Source organism: Meles meles, chromosome 13 (assembly GCF_922984935.1).
Source record: "Meles meles chromosome 13, mMelMel3.1 paternal haplotype, whole genome shotgun sequence".
NCBI lineage: Eukaryota > Metazoa > Chordata > Mammalia > Carnivora > Mustelidae > Meles > Meles meles.
Genome location: NC_060078.1, coordinates 74,458,195 through 74,481,135, shown reverse-complemented (window position 1 = coordinate 74,481,135; position 22,941 = coordinate 74,458,195). Strand labels below are relative to the sequence as shown.

Sequence of the window (22,941 nt, the reverse complement as noted above, 5' to 3'; positions counted from 1 at the left end):
ATAGTACATGGTATGGCTGTGTACCCATGAAACTGTACATATGAGTTTCATAATTTTCGTGTGTCATAAAATGTTCTTTTAATCTTTTTCAATCATTTAAAAATGTAAAAATCTTTGGTAGTTTATAGGCTATGCAAAAACAAGCAGGGGCTGGATGTGGGCAATGGACCAGAGTTCACTATTCCCTGCCTTAGATATTTTACCATACTAAGCTTCTTGTGTTGACTCCCCACTGTTTTCCAGGCTGAAGGCCCTACCCCATTTTCTGCTCCTTGAAACCAGACTTCCTTGATCCACTTCAGTAGCTGCCTCTTTAATGCGTCTCCTGATCATTTCAAGTATACTGTCCTTGTGCTACATTTCTATGACTCTTGCTTCTACCACTTATTTGGTTCTTATCACTTCTATTTTTATTTCCAGCCCAAAATAAAAACAAGTGCCTGAGTACACAGTTATATGTTGTACCTAATATATTTGTGTCCTTGCTAATAGGTTAATTTTAAGCATACTAATAGTATGCTACGGTTTTTTTGTTTTGTCTTATAGTGATTCAGTATTGTACATTATCATGTCAGAAAGACTGAAAAGGAATTCTTTTAGCAAAGAAAGATTAAATATGCTGTAGATTTTGTAAAAGGGGACTGTAGTGTACAGTAAAATGACATATATATTAAAAACACAGCTTTACACGAGTCTAAATTTAAATTGGCTAAAACTAATATGGTATGTAAGCACAAGTATTAAGTATCTAATTATAATTTGGTTTGTCATATTAACATTAGGAAGGACATTTTTCAAGTGAGCTGTGTCTAAGAAAATTTTGGCCAGATGTTTCTTTTTTTTCTTTCAGTTAATTTTCTTATAGATTCACATTTCTTGTAGATTCACAGTCATACCATTGGATTATCTTTTCCAAAATAGTCATAGCAACTTTTAAACATTAGAAGGGCAATTTTGGACAAAATTTCTTTTTTTTTTTTTTTTAAAATATGGAACGCTTCACGAATTTGCGTGTCATCCTTGCGCAGGGGCCATGCTAATCTTCTCTGTATCGTTCCAATTTTAGTATATGTGCTGCCGAAGTGAGCACTGGACAAAATTTCTTAACTCTCCTGTATCTACCTAGTCATCTACCCTTTCCCAAACCTTAAAAGATAGACTTGAAGGAGATTTATTATTCATTTATTCAGCATACATTTGTTTACTATGATGTAGATGATGTGTAATAAAGAAGTAATGTGCTAGGAATTTTTATTTATTTCTATTTATTTAATTTTTAAAGATTTTATTCATTTGAGAGAGAGAGAGAGAGAGCACAAGCAGGGGGAGAGGCAGAGGGAGGAGAAGCAGACTCCTTGCTAAGGTGGGAGCCTGACATGGGGCTCGATCCCAGGACCCAGAGATCGTGACCTGAGCTGAAGGCAGACACTTAACCATTAGAACCACCCAGGTGCCCCCCTCCACCCTTTTTTTTTTTTTTTTTTTTTTAGATTTTATTTATTCATTTAAGAGTGTGCTAGGAATTTTAAAAAACTAGTTCTTTTGTCTTACTGTTGCTGGTGAGGTTATAGATTGATTATATGTCTGTTGGTTGTGGCTTTTTAACTATAGCTATTGTTGTCACCTTTGTTCACCATTCTTTTGCTTTATCTGAGATACTGCTTGCTTAAAGCTTTGCTATCAGCCTTGAGCCAAAGAGCTCAGGAAGGCACTGAGCAAGTGCAGTCAGGCATTATTTAGATGGTGTTGGATTTAGATAACTGGTACAAAGAAAAGCATTACAGTGTGTTTGTATCTTACTTTGTTTTAAGGAAGAACTGTGTAATGAATCTCTGAAAGAACACACGGGAAACCAGTAAAAATTCTTACGGGGTATAGGAGAGGGAACTGGATTGATGATGGACTGGGGGTGAAGGTGAGAGTCAAACTTTTCACTATAAACTTTTATCTTGTTTGATTTTTGTTACTGTATCACTGGTCAAAAGATTAAAAAGTAAAGACCACTATTTCTAGGGATTTGATACAGAAAGCATGGGCAGTAGTTCTTAAGTCTCTCACATTTCTCAAAGTTGAAGGGGAAAGCAGGGACAGTAGTCTGTTCTTAAGTTCCTCTTGGAAACTTGGGTTATATTGCCATCACCTTCCCCCAGGTGACAGCTTAATCTTGGGAGGAAGCAGACACTCTAAGTTTTCAAGTCACTATCCTTATAAACCCAACCATGTAAAGTTACCTAGTAACATCCTTTGTTATTTTCACACAGTTTAAGAAATACTTACAATTGCTTATGAAGGAAAGAATAAATTACTGTTTTGTACTCATCTCTGCCTTTTTGTCTTCGAATTGAATTCTAAACATTCTTTTCATGTTCTTCTCATTAAAATCTTACTTGCGGAAGTGCCTGGGTGGCTCAGTCAGTTGGGCATCTGCCTTCAGCTCAGGTCATGATCCCAGGGTCCTGGAATCAAGCCCCACACTGGGCTCCCTGCTCTGTGGGAGTCTGCTTCTCCCTATCCCTCTGCCTGCTACTCCCCCTGTGTTCTCTTTCTCTGTCAAATAAATCAATAAAGTCTTCTAAAAATTAAATAAAAGAACGGATTGACTTACCACACCTTTAAAAAAAAAAGTCTTATTTACATTGTTTTTCTTCTAAACTTTTTTCTTAATATAAAAAGTAGAACTCTCAGGTCAGATAGAGTCCAAATTTATAGGATTTAAACTAAAAAGGACATGTTATTATAATCTAAGCATTTATATTTAAGTAATTTTTCCTGCTCCTGAATGTACTCTCATCTTGTGTGATATATTGTAAACTCTAAAGCAGAAAGAAAGTGACACTGTAAGGAAAGTAGACGAAAAAATAAGTGCCCTCTTTTTGGAGGGAGGACAAAAAAAAATGCTTATCATTTCAGTTTTGGAAACTTAAAGGTTTAAGACTCTTGAGATATTTGTTACCATGACTACTTCATTTAGTGATACAAAAAGGTTTGAGGGAAATAGAATAAAATTATTGAATGATCAAATTTTTAAGAGAACATAAACAATTTTTTAAAGATTTACTTACGGGGCACCTGGGTGGCTCAGTGGGTTAAGCCTCTGCCTTTGGCTCAGGTCATGATCTCGGGTCCTGAGATCAAGCCCCGCATTGGGCTCTGTTCAACAGGGAGCCTGCCTCCCCCTCTCTCCACCGGCTGCTCTGCCTACTTGTGATCTCTCTCTCTCTGTCAAATAAATAAAATCTTTTTAAAAATAAATAAAATATAGATTTATTTATTTATTTTAGAGAAGGGAGAGCATGTGCTTAGGGGAGGGACAGAGGGAGAGAATCTTCAAGCGGACTCCCAGCAGAGTACGGAGCTCAGTCTTGGGGTTTGATTCCATGACCCATGAGATCGTGACCTGACGTTCAACCCACTGAGCCACCTAGGCGCCCCAAGAACATAAACATTTAAAGCTAAAAAATTTCTGTGGACCATATATATGTGGATAAATTTATTTTGAATTAGCATGCTGTCATGAGAAAAGTTCCCTGGGTTTTTAGCATTTAGACATACATATTCACATTTCTGTAGGTGAAAAAAGACCTACATGTTCAAGTTATTATAACAGCATATGTATCATTTAGCATTGTTAATAGTTTTAGGTTAACATTCTTAGAAATGCTTATTTCTTAGTCATGTAGAACCTGACCTTAAATCTGGTAAAAATAATGGAACTTTAGTAATTTTTTCCCAAATCCATAAAACAGAACATCAAACTCATTATCCCCAGACAACCATAGTTCTCTGTGAGGATTTCTTTTTCTTTCTTAAGCTTTTTAGTTTGAATTAATGACTGTGTTTGATGACTTTTTTTTTTAACTTTATTTTAGTATAGTTTCATATTTAGAGTCTGCCTGAAGATTTTTATCAAATTTACCTGTTCTAAGACTTTAAAATGCATTTTGCCAATGAGGAAACGAATCAGAAGTATCCAAGAAAATACTGAAGTTATGGAAATAATGAAGTGGAAATAATACTGGCATTTGAGTTGGAAAGTGCTGTGTTCATATCCTAGCCATGTGCTCTTATTGCTGTATGTCCTTAGACAAGTGCATCTCTAGAATAAGCAAGGATGCTTGCTGCCTTGTTGGTGATTGTGATCAGAGATAGGTACCTAACCCCTCAGTGCCTGCTGCATATCAAGCCTTCGATAGGGTCGCCTCTTTTTTTAAAGATTTTTATTTATTTATTACTTTGAGAAAGATTGCACAAGCTACAGGGGGAATAGGAATAGAGGGAGAGGGACAGGTAGACTCTGCTGAGCGAGGAGAGCAACGCAGGGCTTGATCCCACAACCCTGAGGTCATGACCTGAGCCAAAATCAAGAATGACATGCTCATCTGACTGGGCCACCCAGGAGCCCAGACTACTGGGGTCTCTATTATTATGCCTTAATATAATCATAGTATTTATGAAGAAGAAAACAAATCTTTAAACAAAAGTATATTTTTCTTTGCGTATTTGGTTGTGAGAACTGGAATTTTTTTTCAAGATTTTGTTTATTTGAGAGAAAGCACAAGTTGGCAGAGGGAGAGGGAGAAGCAAACTCCCTGCTGAGCGGGAATCCTGACGCAGGACTTGATCCCAGGACCCTGAGATCATGACCCGAGCTGAAAGTAGACACTTAACTGACGGACCCACTTAGGTGCCCCCTGGAATTTGAATTTTATTACTTTAGAAGGGTCTCACAGTGTAAAGGAAAGTTATTTTCTGATTATCTGAAATATAGTTTTGAATTTCCCAGTTACAATCTTGGCAGCAATAACAGAAATTTCCTTGTAAAAATTGGTTTTAACAGTTTGTTAAATTTTTTAAAAACAGTCATTCTGGATTTTTTTGCATGAACTAAAACTGATTTTTTTAACCATAGATGAACTCAGTTGCTGTATTCATAGCACTGCTATTAGAAGACTAAAATTATTTCACATCTGTGCTATAATCACATTTTAAGATTATTTTTAGATTTATAATTTATCTTATAAATTATAAATTATAAATCTTAGAAGATTTGAGGTATTTTGCAGAGAAAATATATGCCCATGTACAGTTAAATAGAAGATAAATTACATAAAAAATAACCATATAGAGAAGAAAAGACCAATTTTCTGGCAGCAAAGGAAACTTGATGGGTTACTTAGCTCTTATTTTCTGTTATACTGTACATATTCTTCAGGGGAAAAGAAATTCTGGCACTAAATTCTAGATGGAATTTGTCATATACATCTTTATGTTAAAAACATTGATGTAATAGATACGTTTTCTTTTCTTTGGTTTATTTTATCAACCAGTTACATATTAAACAAACTAAGATTGTAGTTGATAAAGGCAAAGCCTATGAAATTTTATTGTTTGAGAATTCTACTCCAAAGCAGTATATTTAGGATAGCCTGTCCTAATTAGAGATAGGAGATTCTAATTAAGGTCAGTTCTTCACTGAGTCGAACTGTTCTAAAGTCTGTGTTTTGTCAGTAATTTCTTTTAAGTATTTTGTTTTACTGGGTTCCAAAAATACATCATTTAAAAATTTTTCAGATGTTAACACGAAGACATAAAACCACAGAAGCTGACGTTCTATTCTATTACCAGGAGTCTTCCCTTATTTCCCAATTACCTGTTACCAGCGTGGATGCATGGATTCCTTTTTTTTTTTTTTTTTTCCTTTACTCTCCTTAACTATTTTGATGCCTAAGTTTTCCTAAATTTGGCCTCTAAGAGCTTCTTCAAACTGGCTCCTTAATGCTGCATCTGACATAAACTTGTCTTTTTTCTCTTTTTTAAATTTTTTTTAAAGGGCTTTACCACTTTGTGGTATAACAGCTGTTCTAGTATCATTTTGTATCTTCTCTGTCACAGTCTTAGAATCAGCTATTTTTTTCCAAAAAGCCTTAGTTCCCTTTAATAGAAAATATTACCAAAAATCAAGGTCTGGGTGTTGGCTGTATTTATTTCTACTCATATATAATCATAGGCCCTGTTAGTGGACAGGTAGCAAATACATACATGTGTAGACACTTACAGGTATATGATATATATAACACATACATATTTTAGAAATCATGAATTGACCCAATATTTCCAATTACAGTTCATTCTCATAGGGTTGTTTCTTGCTCCTTTCATATTTTTGTCCCTTGAACCCTGACTCCCAGTAACATCACCAGTTTACTCATTTGCTTAATCCCATAATACCTCTCAAATAGTTCCAGAATTGCTTTGTCTGTATAAGTAGAGAAAAGATACTTATGAAAAAAATTCAGGATTTATTCTCAGTTCTCGCTAACTCTACCCAAGATTAAGGATATATGGTCAAGTACTATAGTCATGAATGAGAGTAATTCTCCCCTTTAGTGTGTTATGTTATTCATTTGAAATATAGCTGGGTTTATTTTTTTCTGTTTGGTTTCAGTGTGCCACCCTCCTACCCCTGCCTTTCCATCCTTATTGATTCTTACTTTAATATGTGGGGCATTAACATACTTCCAAAACTATACAAAAACATATATAGACAGTCCTTACTCCACATGGAACTATGTTAACCAAAACCCTGCATATCTGAACAATGCAAAGCAGGGACAGAGTTCTCATATGTTGTAACTCAAAGCAAGGACTGCCTTTACAAGTCATTCAGATCTTCTTCATCTTTACTGATTCTTTTAGTCTGGTTCTGTCTATTACTGAATGACAGTGTATTTGAATCTTCAAGCATTACTATGAATTTATCTCTTTTTTGTAGTTTTGTTATTAGGTGCATAATTGTTCTTGATATACTGATCCTTTTGCCTTTACAAAGGGTCCTTTTTTGTTTCATAATATTTCTTGTGTTAATATTTATTTTGTTTAAATTGGTAAAGCTGCTATAGTTTTCTTATGTTTATTGTTTATTTTTTGTTTATTGTTTATTATTTGTATGGTTTCTATTTTTTTTCTACAAGTTTTTACTTTCAGTCTTTTTGTGTTTTTATGTTTAGATATAAACGGTTCTTCTTTTTTTTAAGATTTTATTTATTTATTTGACAGAGATCACAAGTAGGCAGAGAGGCAGGCAGAGAGAGAGAGAGGAGGAAGCATGTTTCCTGCTAAGCAGAGAGCCCGATGCAGGGCTCAATCCTGGGACCTTGGGATCACGACCTGAGCCGAAGGCAGAGGCTTTAACCCACTGAGCCACCCAGGCGCCCCATAAACTGTTTTTATGTGTAGTCTAACAATCTCTGCCTTTTCATAGGAGTGTTTAGTTCATTTACATTTAATGTGATGATTAAGTTATATTTAGGTCTGTCATTTTGCCATTTATTTTTTGTCTTATTTGTTTGGTTCAATTTGGTTTTTTGCTCCTCTGTCCCTTCTTTCTGTTCTTCCTGTTTTGTAAATCAAATATTTTTAGAATTTACACTCGACACAGACCTTCAATTTGTAAAAAGTATCTTCAATATCTCTGAAACATAATAAAGTGAAGCACAATAAAAGGAGATATGTCTGTATTCAGGGAGACAGCTTCAAGGTTACAGTTTGAAGAAGGAATTAATCCTTTAATATGTCCATATTATATACCTATGTCCATATTATATGTCTATATATATACCAAATGTCCATATTATATACCAAAATGTGGAGAAGCCTGTTAACATTATGGATTTTGAAATTCATTTACAGGACAAGCTGGTTTAGAAGTTACAATTTCTACCTTGCATTGGTTTGTGAATCCTTCATTTAGGTTATAGTAATGTTTGATTGCATTCACTTGGTAACTTTTTTCTCTAGTGGTAACTTTAAAAAAAATTTTTTTTTTCCTGAAATAAAGAAGGCTAAATCTTAACCTTTTTTTCTCCCTGAGTAGTTGATAAATGGGTATTGTAATATTATCTGTATTTACTTTAGTGTTTGATATTTTATCTTTTTTAAAAAGGGCAAACATCTAGCAAAACTTGAAGATTTTTGGGAGCATGATTCTGCAAATACTTACATTGTTATTAATAGCATTTATTATCTGCAATATATAATAAGTAGTAGGCACTTTACATTAATTATTTCCAGCTCTCAGAATATCTTTACAAAATTAGTATTATTATATCTATTTTATAGATGATGAACTGCTATCTATTACTTGCCCAACCTGCCGTATCTAGAATTTGAACCTAGGTTTTTCTGACTCCAAAATCCCACATTCTGTTATCTTTATATCCTTTAAAAAATATATTATCAAGGAAAAATCTAGTCCTAAAATTTTTCATTTTATGTTAGAAATATATAAATTTTGGGAATTTTTTACCTATTTGAGGGCAGGTCATTATTTTTTAAATGTTACTTGGGAAAGATCTTGTGAGCTAATAATGAAGTATCGTTTAGATGAAGGCCAAAATCTTTCCTTCACGGAAATTAGCTCAAATATGAGACATTTAAATTTGTATGAATGATGTTGAAAAATGGGAGGAATTACTTGGAATTGTTGTTGAATATTATCCCTTCAGGTTTTAAAGCTATATACATCTATAACAATAAAGGTCTGTAACTCTGAATTTGATATAACCCTACAGATGATCTGAATCCCTATAGAGATCTTGAGACTAACACCTGTATTTATTAGCTGCTGCAGTTCCTCGTGGGGGGGGGGGTGGTTATTTTCTTAGTTTCTATACATTTCTCCAGGCTATAGTTAAATAACCCTCCCTATAATTAGGTTACTTTTGACTAGAAGCAGATTTTTCAGAAGATTGCAAATTTGGAATTCATCTGTCCTTGGTTTCTCTTTTCGTCCCCTATCTCCTCTTCCCTAAGGTTACTGTGTTGGAAAAAAGTATTGTTTATTTTGCAATTGCATATATCCACTGCCATTTTATATAGCAAAACAACTGTTTAATTCCTCTGATTTCTGAATTGTAAATGAATTTAAGAAAATTAAATAGTAATTAGCTGACATAGAACCAAAGCTGTGTTTTAAAATGCCAAATTCCAAAAATTTTTAAATGTGATGTTAGTATGCTATTTACTTATATATGATACCTATAACAAGAGTAAAGTGAACTATAAAATGAATTGTGGCCAGAACATAGAATTCAGAAGAATGTTATATCTTTTAATTTTCCCTCTCTTTATACCATTGTGCCATAACTGTCAAGCAGTACTTCTAGGGTTTTTTATTTGTAGATAGGATTGATGATAGTAACCAAAAGATAACTGCCTTTTCCCCCCTCTTTTTCTGTCAAATATTCTTGAATTCATTCATCTCAATTTATGTAACCCAGACCTTCATTCACTAGCCGTGTGATCTTGGGTAAATTACCCAACCTCTCTGTGCCTCAATTTTAAAATCTGTAAATTAGGGTAATAATAGTACCTATCACATACAGTAATTGTAAAAATTCAGTGAGATAATAAACGTGGATGCTCTTAGAGCTGCCCCCCGGTAGCTGTTACTGCCACCACTGCTCCCAGTTGTTCTGTCACTGCCGTCACTTTGTGTAAAGAGTGTGGTGAATGCAGCGAAGTGGGAAGTCCAGTGCCTGTACTCTAAAACCTAGAATGTAGTTGGGGCTGACAGACAAAACCAGATGTGTATAAAAAAGCCAGCTATACAAGGCTGTCTGGTTTGAAATGAGACTGAGAGAATAAATATTGTAGAAATTTAGGGCAAGGAAAAAATACTTTGGAGTTGAAGCTGCTGTGGAAAACCTCCTGGATATGAGGTATATCTCAAGATAGGCAGAAGGAAGGTAGATTTTAGAAAAAAAAAGCCAATAAGATAGTGTATGTGATTCCATTATTATTTAACATAGCACTAGAAGTCTTTAGCATCAGCAGTCAGACAACAACAATAACAAAAGAAAAGGCATCCAAATCTGCAAGGAAGAGTCAGACTTTAACAATTCGCAGATGACATGATGCTCTATGTAGAAAATCCAAAAGATTACACCAAAAAAAAAAAAATGCTATAACTAATACATGAATTCATCAGAGTCACAGGATATAAAATCAATATATGCAAATCTGTTGCATTTTTATTTTTTTTTTCAGCGTAACAGTATTCATTCTTTTTGCACAACACCCAGTGCTCCATGCAAAACGTGCCCTCCCCATCACCCACCACCTGTTCCCCCAACCTCCCACCCCTGACCCTTCAAAACCCTCAGGTTGTTTTTCAGAGTCCATAGTCTCTTATGGTTCGCCTTCTGTTGCATTTTTATACACCAGTAATGAAGCAGCAGAAAAAGAAATCAAAGAATCGATCCCATTTACAATTGCAACCAAAAACAATGAGAAACCTAGGCAAAAACCTAACCAAAGAGGTAAAAGATGTGTACTCTGAAAACTATAAAACACTTCTGAAAGAAATTGAAGAAGACACAAAAAAATGGGAAAACATGCTGATGGATTGGAAGAACAAACGGTTAAAATGGCTACACTACCCAAAGCAGTCTACACATTTAATGCGACCCATATCAAAATACCACCAGCATTTTCACAGAGCTAGAACAAACAATCCTAAAATTTGTTTGGAACCACAAAAGACCCTGAATAGCCAAAGCAGTCCTGAAAAAGAAAAGCAGACTGGAGGCATCACAATTCTAGACTTCAAGCTAGCTATATAACAAGGCTATAGTCATCAAGCATTTTGGTACTGGCAAAAACCAGATGCATAGATCAGTGGAACAGAACAGAAAACCCAGAAATGAACCCACAACTATATGGTCAACTAATCTTCACAAAGCAGGAAAGAATAGCCAATGGAAAAAAGACAGTCTCTTCAACAAATGATGTCGGGAAAACTGGACAGCAACATGCAGAAGAACGAAACTAGACCATTTTCTTATTCCATACACAAAATTAAATTCAAAGTGGTAAAAGACCTAAATGTGAGACAGGAATCCATCAGAATCCTTGAGGAGAACACAGGCAAGAACCTTTCAACCTTGCCCGTAACATATTCTTACAAGACACATCTCTGGAGGCAAGAGAAACAAAAGCAAAAATGAACTATTGGAGGGGCGCCTGGGTGGCTCAGTGGTTTAAGCCGCTGCCTTCGGCTCAGGTCATGATCTCAGAGTCCTGGGATCAAGTACCGCATTGGGCTCTCTGCTCGGCAGGGAGCCTGCTTCCCTCTCACTCTCTCTGCCTGCCTCTCTACCTACTTGTGATCTCTCTCTGTCAAATAAATAAATAAAATCTTTAAAAAAAAAAAATGAACTATTGGGACTTCACCAAGATAAAAAGCTTCTGCACATCAAAGGAAACAGTCAACTAAAAGGCAGCCTGTGAAATGGGAGAAGATATTTACAAATGACCTGATAAGGGATAATATCCAAAATCTATAAAGAATATATCAAACTCAAAAAAAAAAAAGAATATATCAAACTCAAAACCCAAGAAACAAAAATAGTCCAATTAGGAAATGGGCAGAAGACATGAATAGACATTTTTTAAAAGAAAACATCCAGATAGCTAACAGACACATGAAAAGGTGCTCAGCATCACCCATCATCAGAGAAATACAAATCAAAACCACAATGAGCTACAACCTCACACCTGTCAGAATGGCTAAAATTAACAACACAGACAACAACAGTTATTGACTATGGAGAGAGGCCAAATATCCATCACCTAATGAATGGAAAAGGAAAATGTGTTAAATATATAGCAGTATTACTTAGCCATCAAAAAGAACTGAAATCTTGCCATTTACATTGACATAGATGGAGCTAGAGTATATTCTGCTAAGCAAAATATGTCAGAGAAAGACAAATACCATGTGATTTCCCTCATGTGAAATTTAAGAAACAAAACAGATGAACATTTGAAAGGGGAAAAAGAGGGAAGCAACCCATAACTCATAACTATAGAGAACAACTGAGGGTTGTTGGAGGGAGGAAGGTGAGGGATGTACATGGGTGATGGGCATTAAAGAGAGTACTTGTTAACGATGAGCACTGGGTGAATCACTAAATTCTCCTGAAACCAGTATTATACTATACGTTAAATAACTAGAATTTAAATAAAAGTTTAAAACAAAAACATAAAATCATGTAGGTGATTGGGAAAAAAGCCAGTAGGGCAAAAGTGAAAATTTGTATTTTCAGGGACCTGTCTGAGTGAAATTTAGATGTGTATGTGAAAAATCAGGGCCAAATTTGCTAGCAGAAGACGTCCAAGGTAGTTATCCTTTAATCAGAGGGGAAGTTACCAAAGGTATCTGAAGGTGACATTAAGAACCACTTATTTTAAGAAGTTTGCTATTTATAAGGTAGATTGGACAGAGAGAAAGGTTAAAGCCCCAGAGCCTAATTAAGAGGTGTTACAGGGTAAAGGTGAAGAGGTAAGCGCTTAAAAGATAGATCAGGGGGCAACCGGGTGGCTCAGTTGTTAAGCATCTGCCTTTGGCTCAGGTCATGATCCCAGGGTCCTTGGATCAAGCCCTGCATCAGGCTCCCTGTTCAGTGGGGAGCCTGCTTCTCCCTTTCCCACTCCCCCTGCTTGTGTTCCCTCTCTCACTGTGTCTCTCTCTGTCACATAAATAAAATAAAATCTTAAAAAAACTGATATGGATCAGTAGGGATAGAAAGAAATGGACAAACAGAATAACTAGGACAGGGTTTCCTGAGTGGCTGAATATGTGGATGGGTATAGGTGGGGGAGGCAAATGACAAACCGTTAAAGATTTGAGTTGAATAAAATTATGGTAAAATTGACTTTGATTTGGTCATCAAGTATTGATTATTTTTCTAGGTATTGGAAGTTACAAAAACCAAGACACAGCTACTGCCTTTCAGGACTAGTGGGAGAAATAGAGGTATTTTTCAGAGGGTGATAAATGTGATTTTATGTATCTTTAGTAGTAGGATATGGCTAGAGTTCCCTGTACAAGTGTTCTGTAAACTTGGGGTTTCAGAAGCAAATCAGAAGAGAGGTGCAGGGTGGCTTAGTCAGTTGAGCTTCTGGCTCTTGTTTTCAGCTGAGGTCATGGTCTTGGGGTCATGAGATCAAGCCCCAAGTTGGGCTCTGCGCTCAGTGTGGAGTCTGCTTTGGATTCTCTCTCTCTCCCTCTGCCCACCCTCCCACTTGCATGTGTGCTTTCTCTCTCTCTTTTTCTCTCTCTCTCTCAAAATAAATCTTTTAAAAGAAGAAGAAAAGAAGCAAAGCAGGAAAAAGACAAGGACTGGTCATTAGGTTTGGTCTCTATCATAGACAAGAGAGTTGAGTTCTGAGTTAGGATGGTTTCGAGGGAAGGGAGAGGGTAGTATAGGCCCTAAGCATGTATAGGAAGAGGTCAGTTACGTTTGATTCTTCTCACAGCCAGTGAGTTGATATTTGACTCCCTACAGGTGCAAGACTCCCTTCAAATTAATCATTAAAAAAAAGAAGAAGAATTTTTATTTTTCCTTTCTGGTGTAAATTGAGATTCTTATAGAAGGGCACAATGAGAATTAATTTCCTTTTTTCAGTGGTTTGGTCTTGAGTCATATAAATTCTGTCTCTTTCTTGATAGGTGGTGTTTGTGTTTATGTTTAACATGAGGTTCCAATATACTTTTGCCTTTAAAAAAGTTAACCTTTTGAACTTGGAAAGAACTTTCATAGAACTAATAATATCTCTTTCAGGAGACAGGGATCTAAAGGCAATTTCCTTTGTCATTTTGTTCAGCAGTATGTACTCTTCCCCCTTTCAGAGTAGTATAGTAAAAAAATTCAGTACTGTTTCTTGCTTATTCAGCATATATTGAGTGTTCATTTGACTCAAAATATGTATTAGCCAGTGATTGTAACTGTGTATTTCTGGTGTTTATATAATCTGAATGTAAAGCCTTTGTTTAACTCAGGATTGAATTGTAAGTGGCATAGGGATGTAAGATGAAAATTGATTCTTCTTTTAAAGGTTCTGCCTAACCTAAAGCAAATGCTTTCTAAATGCACCTAACTAGCTGGTACTTGTGTTTCCGGTAGGAAATTCTTCCTGGCATTTCTTCAGAAATCTACATGTTTTTCTAAATCTCAAGAGTTACCAGTCAAGAAGTCAAGAAAGTGGGGGGAAATGTTATAATTCTTCTGTGAGAATTAAAGTTTAACATTCAACATAGCCATTATTGGGTGAAGGAATCCACTGATTACACATCAAAAGGAAGCACAGGAAACACTGACAGAGGAAGTATGTCCTGAGGACCAGACATGAAGTTTATAGAGGGGAGCAGTCATGGCTTGAGCAGTCAGTCTTGGGTATAGGTTTTTTTGTTTGTTTGTTTGTTTTAATTTTATTTATTTATTTACAGAGATCACAAGTAGGCTGAGAGGCAGACAGAGAGGGGGAAACAGGCTCCCCACTGAGCAGAAAGCCCGATGCGGGGCTCGATCCCAGGACCCTGAGATCATGACCTGAGCCAAAGGCAGAGCTTAACCCACTGAGCCACCCAGGCGCCCCTTGGGTATAGCTTTTGCCCTGTCTGCTAATTGGGAGTCATTCTTGCAAACAAAATAAATATTAATAAATTTACATATATAGTACACGTTATACAAACCCTAGTAAATGACGCTTTTTTTTATCAAGAAATAAATTTTCTAAGCAAAATAAATCCTTAAATTGGCAGTATGACACATGCTCCTGTGTTGCGTTGTTAACTTTTCTGAGAGAAACTAAAGTTACTTTGTTGGAGTACTAATAATGTTTGCTGACTTTTTCTAGTATTTGAATGTTCACTATAGGCTACAATTCTTTGTAATAAGTGCTTTAATGGAAGAAATGTAAAGAGAAGATGGGAATGTTGTGGGGATACTCTGACATAGAGTCATAAATTGAACTAAAATCGGAATTAATAAAAGCAACATCTATTTCAATGGTAAAACCAAATTCTGGACAATCAAGCAAAATACCTTCGTTATTAAAAAGGAGAAATAAAGTTATCTTAAGCAACATGAACCCTAAGATCCAATCTTGAGGTGTTTTGGGAAATGCTTTTAACAGCTGGACCAACTAGTTGTTAGCAATGCAAAATTAAAGCTTTATGTGTCTGGGGTCAGGTTTATGAGGACAACTTTAAAATTTCACTGTTTAGAATAACTATTAAATGTTAAATATATATGTAGTGTTTCAATATTTTAAATGATTTTCATTTGGAATTTATTTTGTTTCAGGGTACCCTTTTAATGCCAGATAAAAATCACAGTTATGTTTTACTGAAATATGAATCTTGTCACAATATATTGATTCATAGTTATGATAAACCAAGTATTAATTATCATATCTTTTTGTAACAAACGTTAAAGTGTTTAAAAGTTTTAGTGTACCCTAATAATCATTACTGTTGATTGTCATGGTATCATGCATTATTTTTTAATCAGCTTTACTGAGGTAAATTCACATACCATACAATTCATCTATGTAAAGTGTACAATTCATTTTGTTTTAGTACATTCACAGGGTTGTACAACCATCATCACAATCTAATTTTAGAACATTTTTGTCCCTCCAAAGAAACCCCATACCCATTAGCAGTCAATCCCTATTCCCCCAGTTTTCTTCCCCAGCCATGAGAACCATTAATCTACTTTCTGTCTGTATAAATTTGCTTACTCCAAACCTTTCATATAAATGTGGATTCATACAGTATGTGGTCTTTTGTGACTGGTGTCTTTCACTTAGTATGATTTTGAGGTTCATTCATATTGTAGAATGTATCATTAATTCATTTCTTCTTATTGCTCAATAGTATCCCATCGTGTGTGTATGCCTCATTTTATTTACCTCTTCATCAGATGATGGACTTACGGGTTTTTCACATTTTGGCTATTAAGAATAATGCTGCTGTGAACATGGATGTTAAGTTTTGCATGAATGTACACTTCCGTTTCTCTTGGTTATATACCAGGAATGGATGTGCTGCATCATATATTAACTTTTTTAAGGAACTGCCAAACTATTTTTTCAAAGTGGCTGCACCATTTTACTTCCCTCTAGCAAAGTACAAGTATTTGTTTCTCTACATCCTCTCCAGTACTTGTCTCCTTGTTTGATTAGCCATCTACTGAGTGTGAAGCGGCATCTCATTGTGGTTTTGATTTTCATTTCCCTGATGATTAATGATGTTGAGCCTATTTTCATGTGCTTATTGGCTATTTGCGTATCTTCTATGGAGAAATGTCCAATTTTAAATTGAGTTATAATAGATGCTTATGAGATACCTAACTCGCATATATTTTTTCCCATTCTGTGAATTGTCTTTTCACTTACTCGATGATGTCCTTTGAAGCACAAAAATTTTAATTTTCTTGTAGTCCCATTTATTTTTTTCCCCCTTTGGTACTTGTACGTTTGCTTTCCTGTCTTGAACCATTGCCTAAGTCAAGATCACAAAGGTTCTCTTATATTTAGATCTGTGACTCATTTTGAGTTAATCATTGTTAAGTTTTGTGTTATTCTTTTAAAAAAAAAAAAACATTAAAACGGTGTTATAAAAGTATGACAGAAGTGTTACGGTTTCAGGGAAGGATTCTGATAAATATGCTTTCTCATTCCTAAATCCTGAAGATTAATGTATTTTGGGAATTACCCTTCTGTGCATGGTAGTAAAGGCTTGTAGGTAGTTTACTCTTTTGAACAGATGGTGGCAGCAGAGCTTTGATGAATGAAAATTCTCGTTTTTCCAAACAGCATTTTATAATTATGAATCTTCTTAACTTTTTGGCAGTAGTCTGTTAAGCACTAAGTTTAAATTTACTTTTAAGATTAAAAACTATCTAAATTTAGAGTTGTTTTTGTCTTCGTTTTGCCATGAGTTTATTCAGGTTTTTAGTTGATGAAGCCAGTTTGTGAAGTATGGGCATGATTTGCTAGCAGTCTCCAACCTTAGGACACGGTTTTCTCATATTACTCTAATATGTTTTATTTACCTTTTTTTTTTTTAAGATTTTATTTATTTATTTGACAGACAGAGATCACAAGTAGGCCGAGAGAGAGGAGGAAGCAGACTCACCGCCGAGCAGAGAGCCCGATGCAGGGCTCAATCCCAGGACTCTGGGATCATGACTTGAGCCAAAGGCAGAGGCCTTAACCCACTGAGCCACCAGGCACCCCTCTTTTTTTTTTTAATCTCACTTCTACCATGATCTTTGTGTGGACATAAAATAACAGAGTAGTAGTCAAAATGTTGATTAACGCTAAAATTATTCTCAAACTTACTCCTGAAATCCATTGGTAGACTTATGTTCTGATTTAGAAGACAGGTAATACGGAAGCTAGACATATTTTTTTCCTTCAATAATAAAACTGCTTACATTATCTCAAGATTGGGCCTGAGATTTCCTTTTTAGTTCTGAATATTAAACAGTAAAATTAGGTGATGCAGGTATTCCTTGACAGTTGTTTTCAAGATAATAGAAATAGCAAACACTTGTAGAACACTTAGTGTCTGCTAGGTGCTGTACTAAATGCCTTGTATGCATTTGCCTTCTTTTGTCCTCACAACAGCTCTAAGTGGTATTATTTTTGCCCTGGATTTTTCAGAGAAAGGGATGGGTTTTGAGAAGTTAATTTGCCTAACAGCACACTATTAGTTGGAGAAGTGTGTGGGTATGTTCATAAGTAACTATATTGTACTATCTTAAGTGTGTGTAGTTTTGTTTTTTTTTTTTAAGATTTTATCCATTTATTTGACAGACAGAGATCACAGTAGGCAGAGAGGCAGGCAGAGAGAGAGGGAGAAGCAGGCTCCCCGCTGAGCAGAAAGCCTGATGTGGGGCTTGATCCCAGGACCCTGGGATCGTGACCTGTGCTGAAGGCAAAGGCTTTAACCCACTGAGCCACCCAGGTGCCCCGTGTGTGTAGTTTTTATAGGGGTGGTATGGTACTATGTGTATCACTCTGCAACTAATTTTTTAAATTCAACCGTCTCATAACTTTTGCTACTATGTATAGATGTCTGGTCAGTTTGTTTACCTCATGAATACATACTACTTTCTGCTTGATTTCGCTGGGAAGAAACAGGTTTGTCCTGGAATTTCACCTAATTTTGGCTTTACTTCATTTTTCCACTAGAGGGTGTACTAAGTGTTTGACATAATTTTTTTTCTGTTTCCAAAATTATAAAGAGTAATGGAGTAGTTTATTATTTCTTGGTATTATAATCAGAATAATTTTACTGTGTATAACCGGTGTAATCGTCTCCTTGTTTTATTTTTATACTGCAGGTTACTCATTTTTGGATCCTATGACAGAGAAGCAAATATTCATTGTACACTCGAGTTGAGCAGTGGTGTTTGGGAAGAAAAACAAAGGAGTTCTATTAAGACGGTACAGTAGATTTGCATAGTTTTACATCTTTCTAAAGTTTTGTGTTCTATAAACATACCTTTAATAATGTTTCTATATTTATAGTTATTTTTGTTCATGTACAAACAATTGTGAACAGCTCTTATTTGTCTTAATGCAGCACAATAGTGATAAAATGAATCTCATAAAACTGTGGTGTTCAGATCACTTGCTTGCATTAGAAACCTTTTCTTAATTTTCCTTCTAGAACTTTAAAGTTATTTCACAGGGGTGGAATTAGAAAGAATTCTAAACACCTTAGAGAGCAAGAAAATTTAGAGCCTTCTTTCATTCAGTAGATGTTTTATGCGTGCTTGCCTTACACTAGGTGCTGTGTTAGATTCAGGAAACAGTCCAGAATAAGAAAAGACCCTGACTTTATGGTGTTAGCATGGGGTAGAGGTTTGGCCTGAGGGTTAGAAGAAGAGAGAACTGAACTACATGTTACAGAATGGATATAGAAAATGACAATAAATGGGTAAACCAAAGAGGTGAGGGAGGTAGCTTCCAGAGATTGACAGATACCGTTGAAAAATAGGGTTATGATGGAGCGGATTCTCCCGAGCTGGTGGTAATAAGGAAAACTTCCAAAGAGATGACGCTGGAGCAGCGTGCCCCATTAGGGTCACAGATAAATAGTGGGCAGCTTCGTTTGTTTACGTAGTCGCCGAATTTTTGTATGCTAAGTCTGATGACCCTTCACTGAAGACGAGGCCTAAATTGTGAAGAGGAGCAAGCCACATGGAGAGTTTGGGGAAATGAGGCTGTAGAAGGCATTTCCAGCAAAGGGCGCTGCAGCTGTGTGAGGGCAGGTGAGTTTGAGGAACGAAAAAGAAGGCCAGTACGGCTAGAGCATGATGTGAGAGTTAGAGTCATGCTTAATCTTGTAAGGGGTTTGAATTTCTTTATTTGTGGTGGGAAAGTTTTAACACATGATCTTGTGTACATTTTGCAGTAAATGTTCTGCTTGTATAGACAAAGGATTGTAGGAAGACAAGAGTAAACCTAGAGGGAGGTTGGTTAGGAGGCATTTAGGGGAATTGTTGGTTACTGTACTAGGTGGTTAGCTGAGGAGATAGAAAAAAGAATGGATTTGGGCTATACTTTTGGTGTATGAAGGACTTAGAGTTCTGGTTTCTTTTTTTTTCCTTTTTTTTAGTGTATTTTTTTCTTTTTAATGTAATAGTTTCTTTTTTGATAAGAAGGAAGGAAACAGTCACCTAAATTGCAAGACTGAAAAAACTATAAAGACTTTTAAAATATTTTAAATGCTAGATTTAGGGGCGCCTGGGTGGCTCAGTGGTTTGGGCCGCTGCTTTCGGCTCAGGTCATGGTCTCGGGGTCCTGGGATCGAGTCCCACATGGGGCTCTCTGCTCAGTGGGGAGCCTGCTTCCCTCTCACTCTCTCTGCCTGCCTCTCTGCCTACTTGTGATCTCTCTCTGTCAAATAAAAAAAAAATTTTTTTTAATGCTAGATTTAAACAAAAATAGTGCTTTGCTCTCAACATGTTTTAATTGGACTTGGTTGGATTCTTTTGAGCCGTTAAATGAATAAAAATTGTCGCTAGTTAATTTGTTTCCAGAATGAGTTGGTAGTTTCTGAATATTCTGAATAAAAGTTTTAATAGTAATTATTATGTGCTTCTTGTGTTTTGCATAAATCTAGTAATCTATTAAAGATTTAGAGCGTTTATCAAAATTATCTACAGAATATCTATACTAAGCCCATGATGTTTCACAATGGAAACAGAGTTTCAGAATTTTATGGCTGAAGCAGAGGTGTTGGGGGCAGGCTATGTCCTAAAGGAACCATATCCCCTTTTTTTAGATAATTTATTTCATTTATTAAGTACATACTGAAATATTATGGGTTTGGTGGTAATAAAATTCCAAGAGTGCTTCTTGGAACCCCCAACCTTGCTGGAGTTACTTTTTAGTCTTTTGAAAAGTAAGATCCATTTAGCACATTAGTAGTTTTTTTGCAGGAATAAATTATAGTTGTATTCTTTAAAGATGTATTTAAGAACTTAGATATTTCGTTGTTTCCATTACATTTAATTCTTGGTGGCAATAATAATAATAATTCTTGGTGACAATATAGCCAGTTCTGTGATTATTATTTGTAGCCAATACTATTTCTCTGTTTTGTCTTCCTTATGGTGAATATGTACTTCTGAACTATGCTACCTAGCTGCTTTATAGTAGTAATGATGTGCTTTTGGTATTTCTAAAGTAACCTGTTATTCTTTGTAGCATCTTAAACAGTAGTCACAGTTCTCAGTTTTTAAAATGGGTCTGTAAGCATGTCTCTATGCTCTTGGAGAACATGACTTTTTTTTTTTTTTTTAATCAAACCACATGTTTTATTTTTCTGAACTCCGAATTATCCAAAGGTAGAAACACATTTCTAGCATATATACAAATAGGATGTGTACTTCAGTGGGATTTCTTCAATCCCCATATTTTAAAGAAGGTACTAGAGCTCTTTCTGTAATATCTAGGTTTAGGTATATATGTCAGAATTAGTTGTATTCTAAATACCTGAGGTTACCTGTAATTCTGGTTGAGGATCTTTTTATTTTTTAATTTTTTTTAATTATTAACATATAATGTATTATTTCCTTAAGGTTACATGTCTGTGATTCATCTTTTTTTTTTTTAGCTTTTTTAATGGTAATGTGGTATTTGGATGTTCTTTTGAGCTTAAATTGTTTCTAAATTAACATAATTTCTTTGTGTAATAACTGTTGTGAATATCCTTACCAAAAAATTGAGTAGTATGAAATTCTTTTGGAATAAATAGAGTAATTTTGACCAGGGTGGGATAATAGGAAGGAGTAAAGCTGGAAAGGGAGGACAGGCCACAGAGTCTGAGTTTATGGAAGTAGTAAAGAACTATTAAAGATTTTGAGCACAGGAATGACATGGTTAAAATAATGGTTTTTAGGAAAAGTCTCCCATTTCTTTGGTGGTCATTCGTGCCTCAGTTTTCTTTTAAGTCACATCTCAAACAATTTGAAGCAATTCCTCAGAGGAATAAAGTAATCAGTTTGTTCTGAATTACATGAATACATGAAAAAGCATTTTTGTTTTATCCAGGTATGAAATGGTCATAACTTGCCATTGCTAATGGCATTTTCTGTTTCCCTTGTTATATTTGCAAAAATATGAGATTAGACAGCTTTAATCTTTTACAGAAAAGGTTAGTAAGACTTTAATCTTGAGTCACAATTTTAGGTCTTCGCATATGTCATTGGCAGTTTTGGAGACGAATTCTAGGTCACTAATTACATCTGGTGTCAGAAATGTCAGCAGCAGTTAAGTGTCTCCAGGCATTAAATTACATATAACTGAATTTAATAACTCTAGGGAGAAGAATTCATTGTGTTCTTTAGGACTACATAAAAGATTACAGACTAGGATTTGATCATTTGCAATATATTGCAAATTGGGGTAGAAAAAAAGAACATCATTAAAAAATAAGTGTGTGAAGATATTTGATGAGTTTAGAAGCTATCTTTGTATAAATACAGTTTTCAGACTTAAATTAATTTTTTAAATGTTGAAATTCATTCAATGAAGAGAGCCACTAGTTTCAGCGAATATGTAGAATGAAAGAAACTTAAGTCTTTCCATATTTTAAATGTGTCTTTGAGTCTTTAAAACGTTATAATGTATCTTATCTTGCTGATAGTGGAAGATCATTAATAACAACAATAGAAGAAAAAGCTTTAGGGGACACCTGGGTGGCTCAATGGGTTAAGCATCTGCCTTTGGCTCAGGTGTCCTGGGATCCAGTCCCATGTTGGGCTGCCTGCTCAACAGGGAATCTGCATTCCTTCTCCTCCTCCCTCTGCTTGTGCTCTGTCTCTCACTTTCTCTCTTCCTCAAATAAATAAATAAAATCTTTGTTAAAAAGAAAAGAAAAGCTTTAAGTTTGTAATGTTTGCACAAGTGTTGGGAGGTGGAGATGGAGCAGTCTTAATGCATTAGCTGCAAGTATTAGAAAAACCAAGAGAATAGTGGTTTAAGCAAGAAAAAGACTTGTCTTGTATGAGAAGCTGTGAGTTAGGATGAGTGTGAGTTAGTATCAGTGTGATGAGTGTGAGTTAGTATCAGTGATACTCTAAGCACAGAGCCTTGGCTCTTAACTGGCTTCCTCCTCCATCGCCTCTAGTGTGGGATTTTTATCCTCATAACTGCAAAATGTCTAATGGTTACCTAACCCGAGGTAACCACCTTTCAAGAAAAAAAGTGAGGTCGGAGCACATGGGTGGCTCTGTCAGTTAAGAGTCTGCCTTCAGCTCAGGTCATGATCTCAGGATCCTGGGATCAAGCCCTACATCAGGCTCCCTGCTCAGCAGAGAGTCTGCTTCTCCCTCTCCCTCTGTTAATTCTCTCTCTCTCTCTCTCTCTCTCTCTCTCAAATAAATGAAATCTTTAAAGAAAAAAATAAAAAACAGGGGTGAGGTCTAAAGCATGCCAAATGCACATGTCAGCCAGGTTTTGTCTTTTTTAAATGCTTTCCTGGATGCTCCCAGGGATCCACCTGTATCCATTGGCTAGAACTGAGTCACTCAGTGTCCCCAACAGCAAGGAACTATGGAGAATCACTTTAGT

At 35.7% G+C, this 22,941-nt stretch overlaps 1 protein-coding gene and 1 non-coding gene across 2 annotated transcripts in view; one reads left to right on the top strand and one right to left on the bottom strand.

Moving 5' to 3' along the window:
- PDZD8 (PDZ domain containing 8) overlaps positions 1–22,941 on the top strand; it is an 89,442-nt gene that overhangs the window by 33,594 nt on the left and 32,907 nt on the right. The window contains exon 3 of the mRNA XM_046026995.1: positions 18,201–18,303. Coding sequence (XP_045882951.1) covers positions 18,201–18,303 — 103 coding nt within the window. The remainder of the gene's footprint in view (positions 1–18,200; positions 18,304–22,941) is intronic.
- LOC123955838 lies at positions 984–1,090 on the bottom strand. The gene has a single exon (XR_006821383.1). It is a non-coding gene; the product is annotated as a U6 spliceosomal RNA (small nuclear RNA).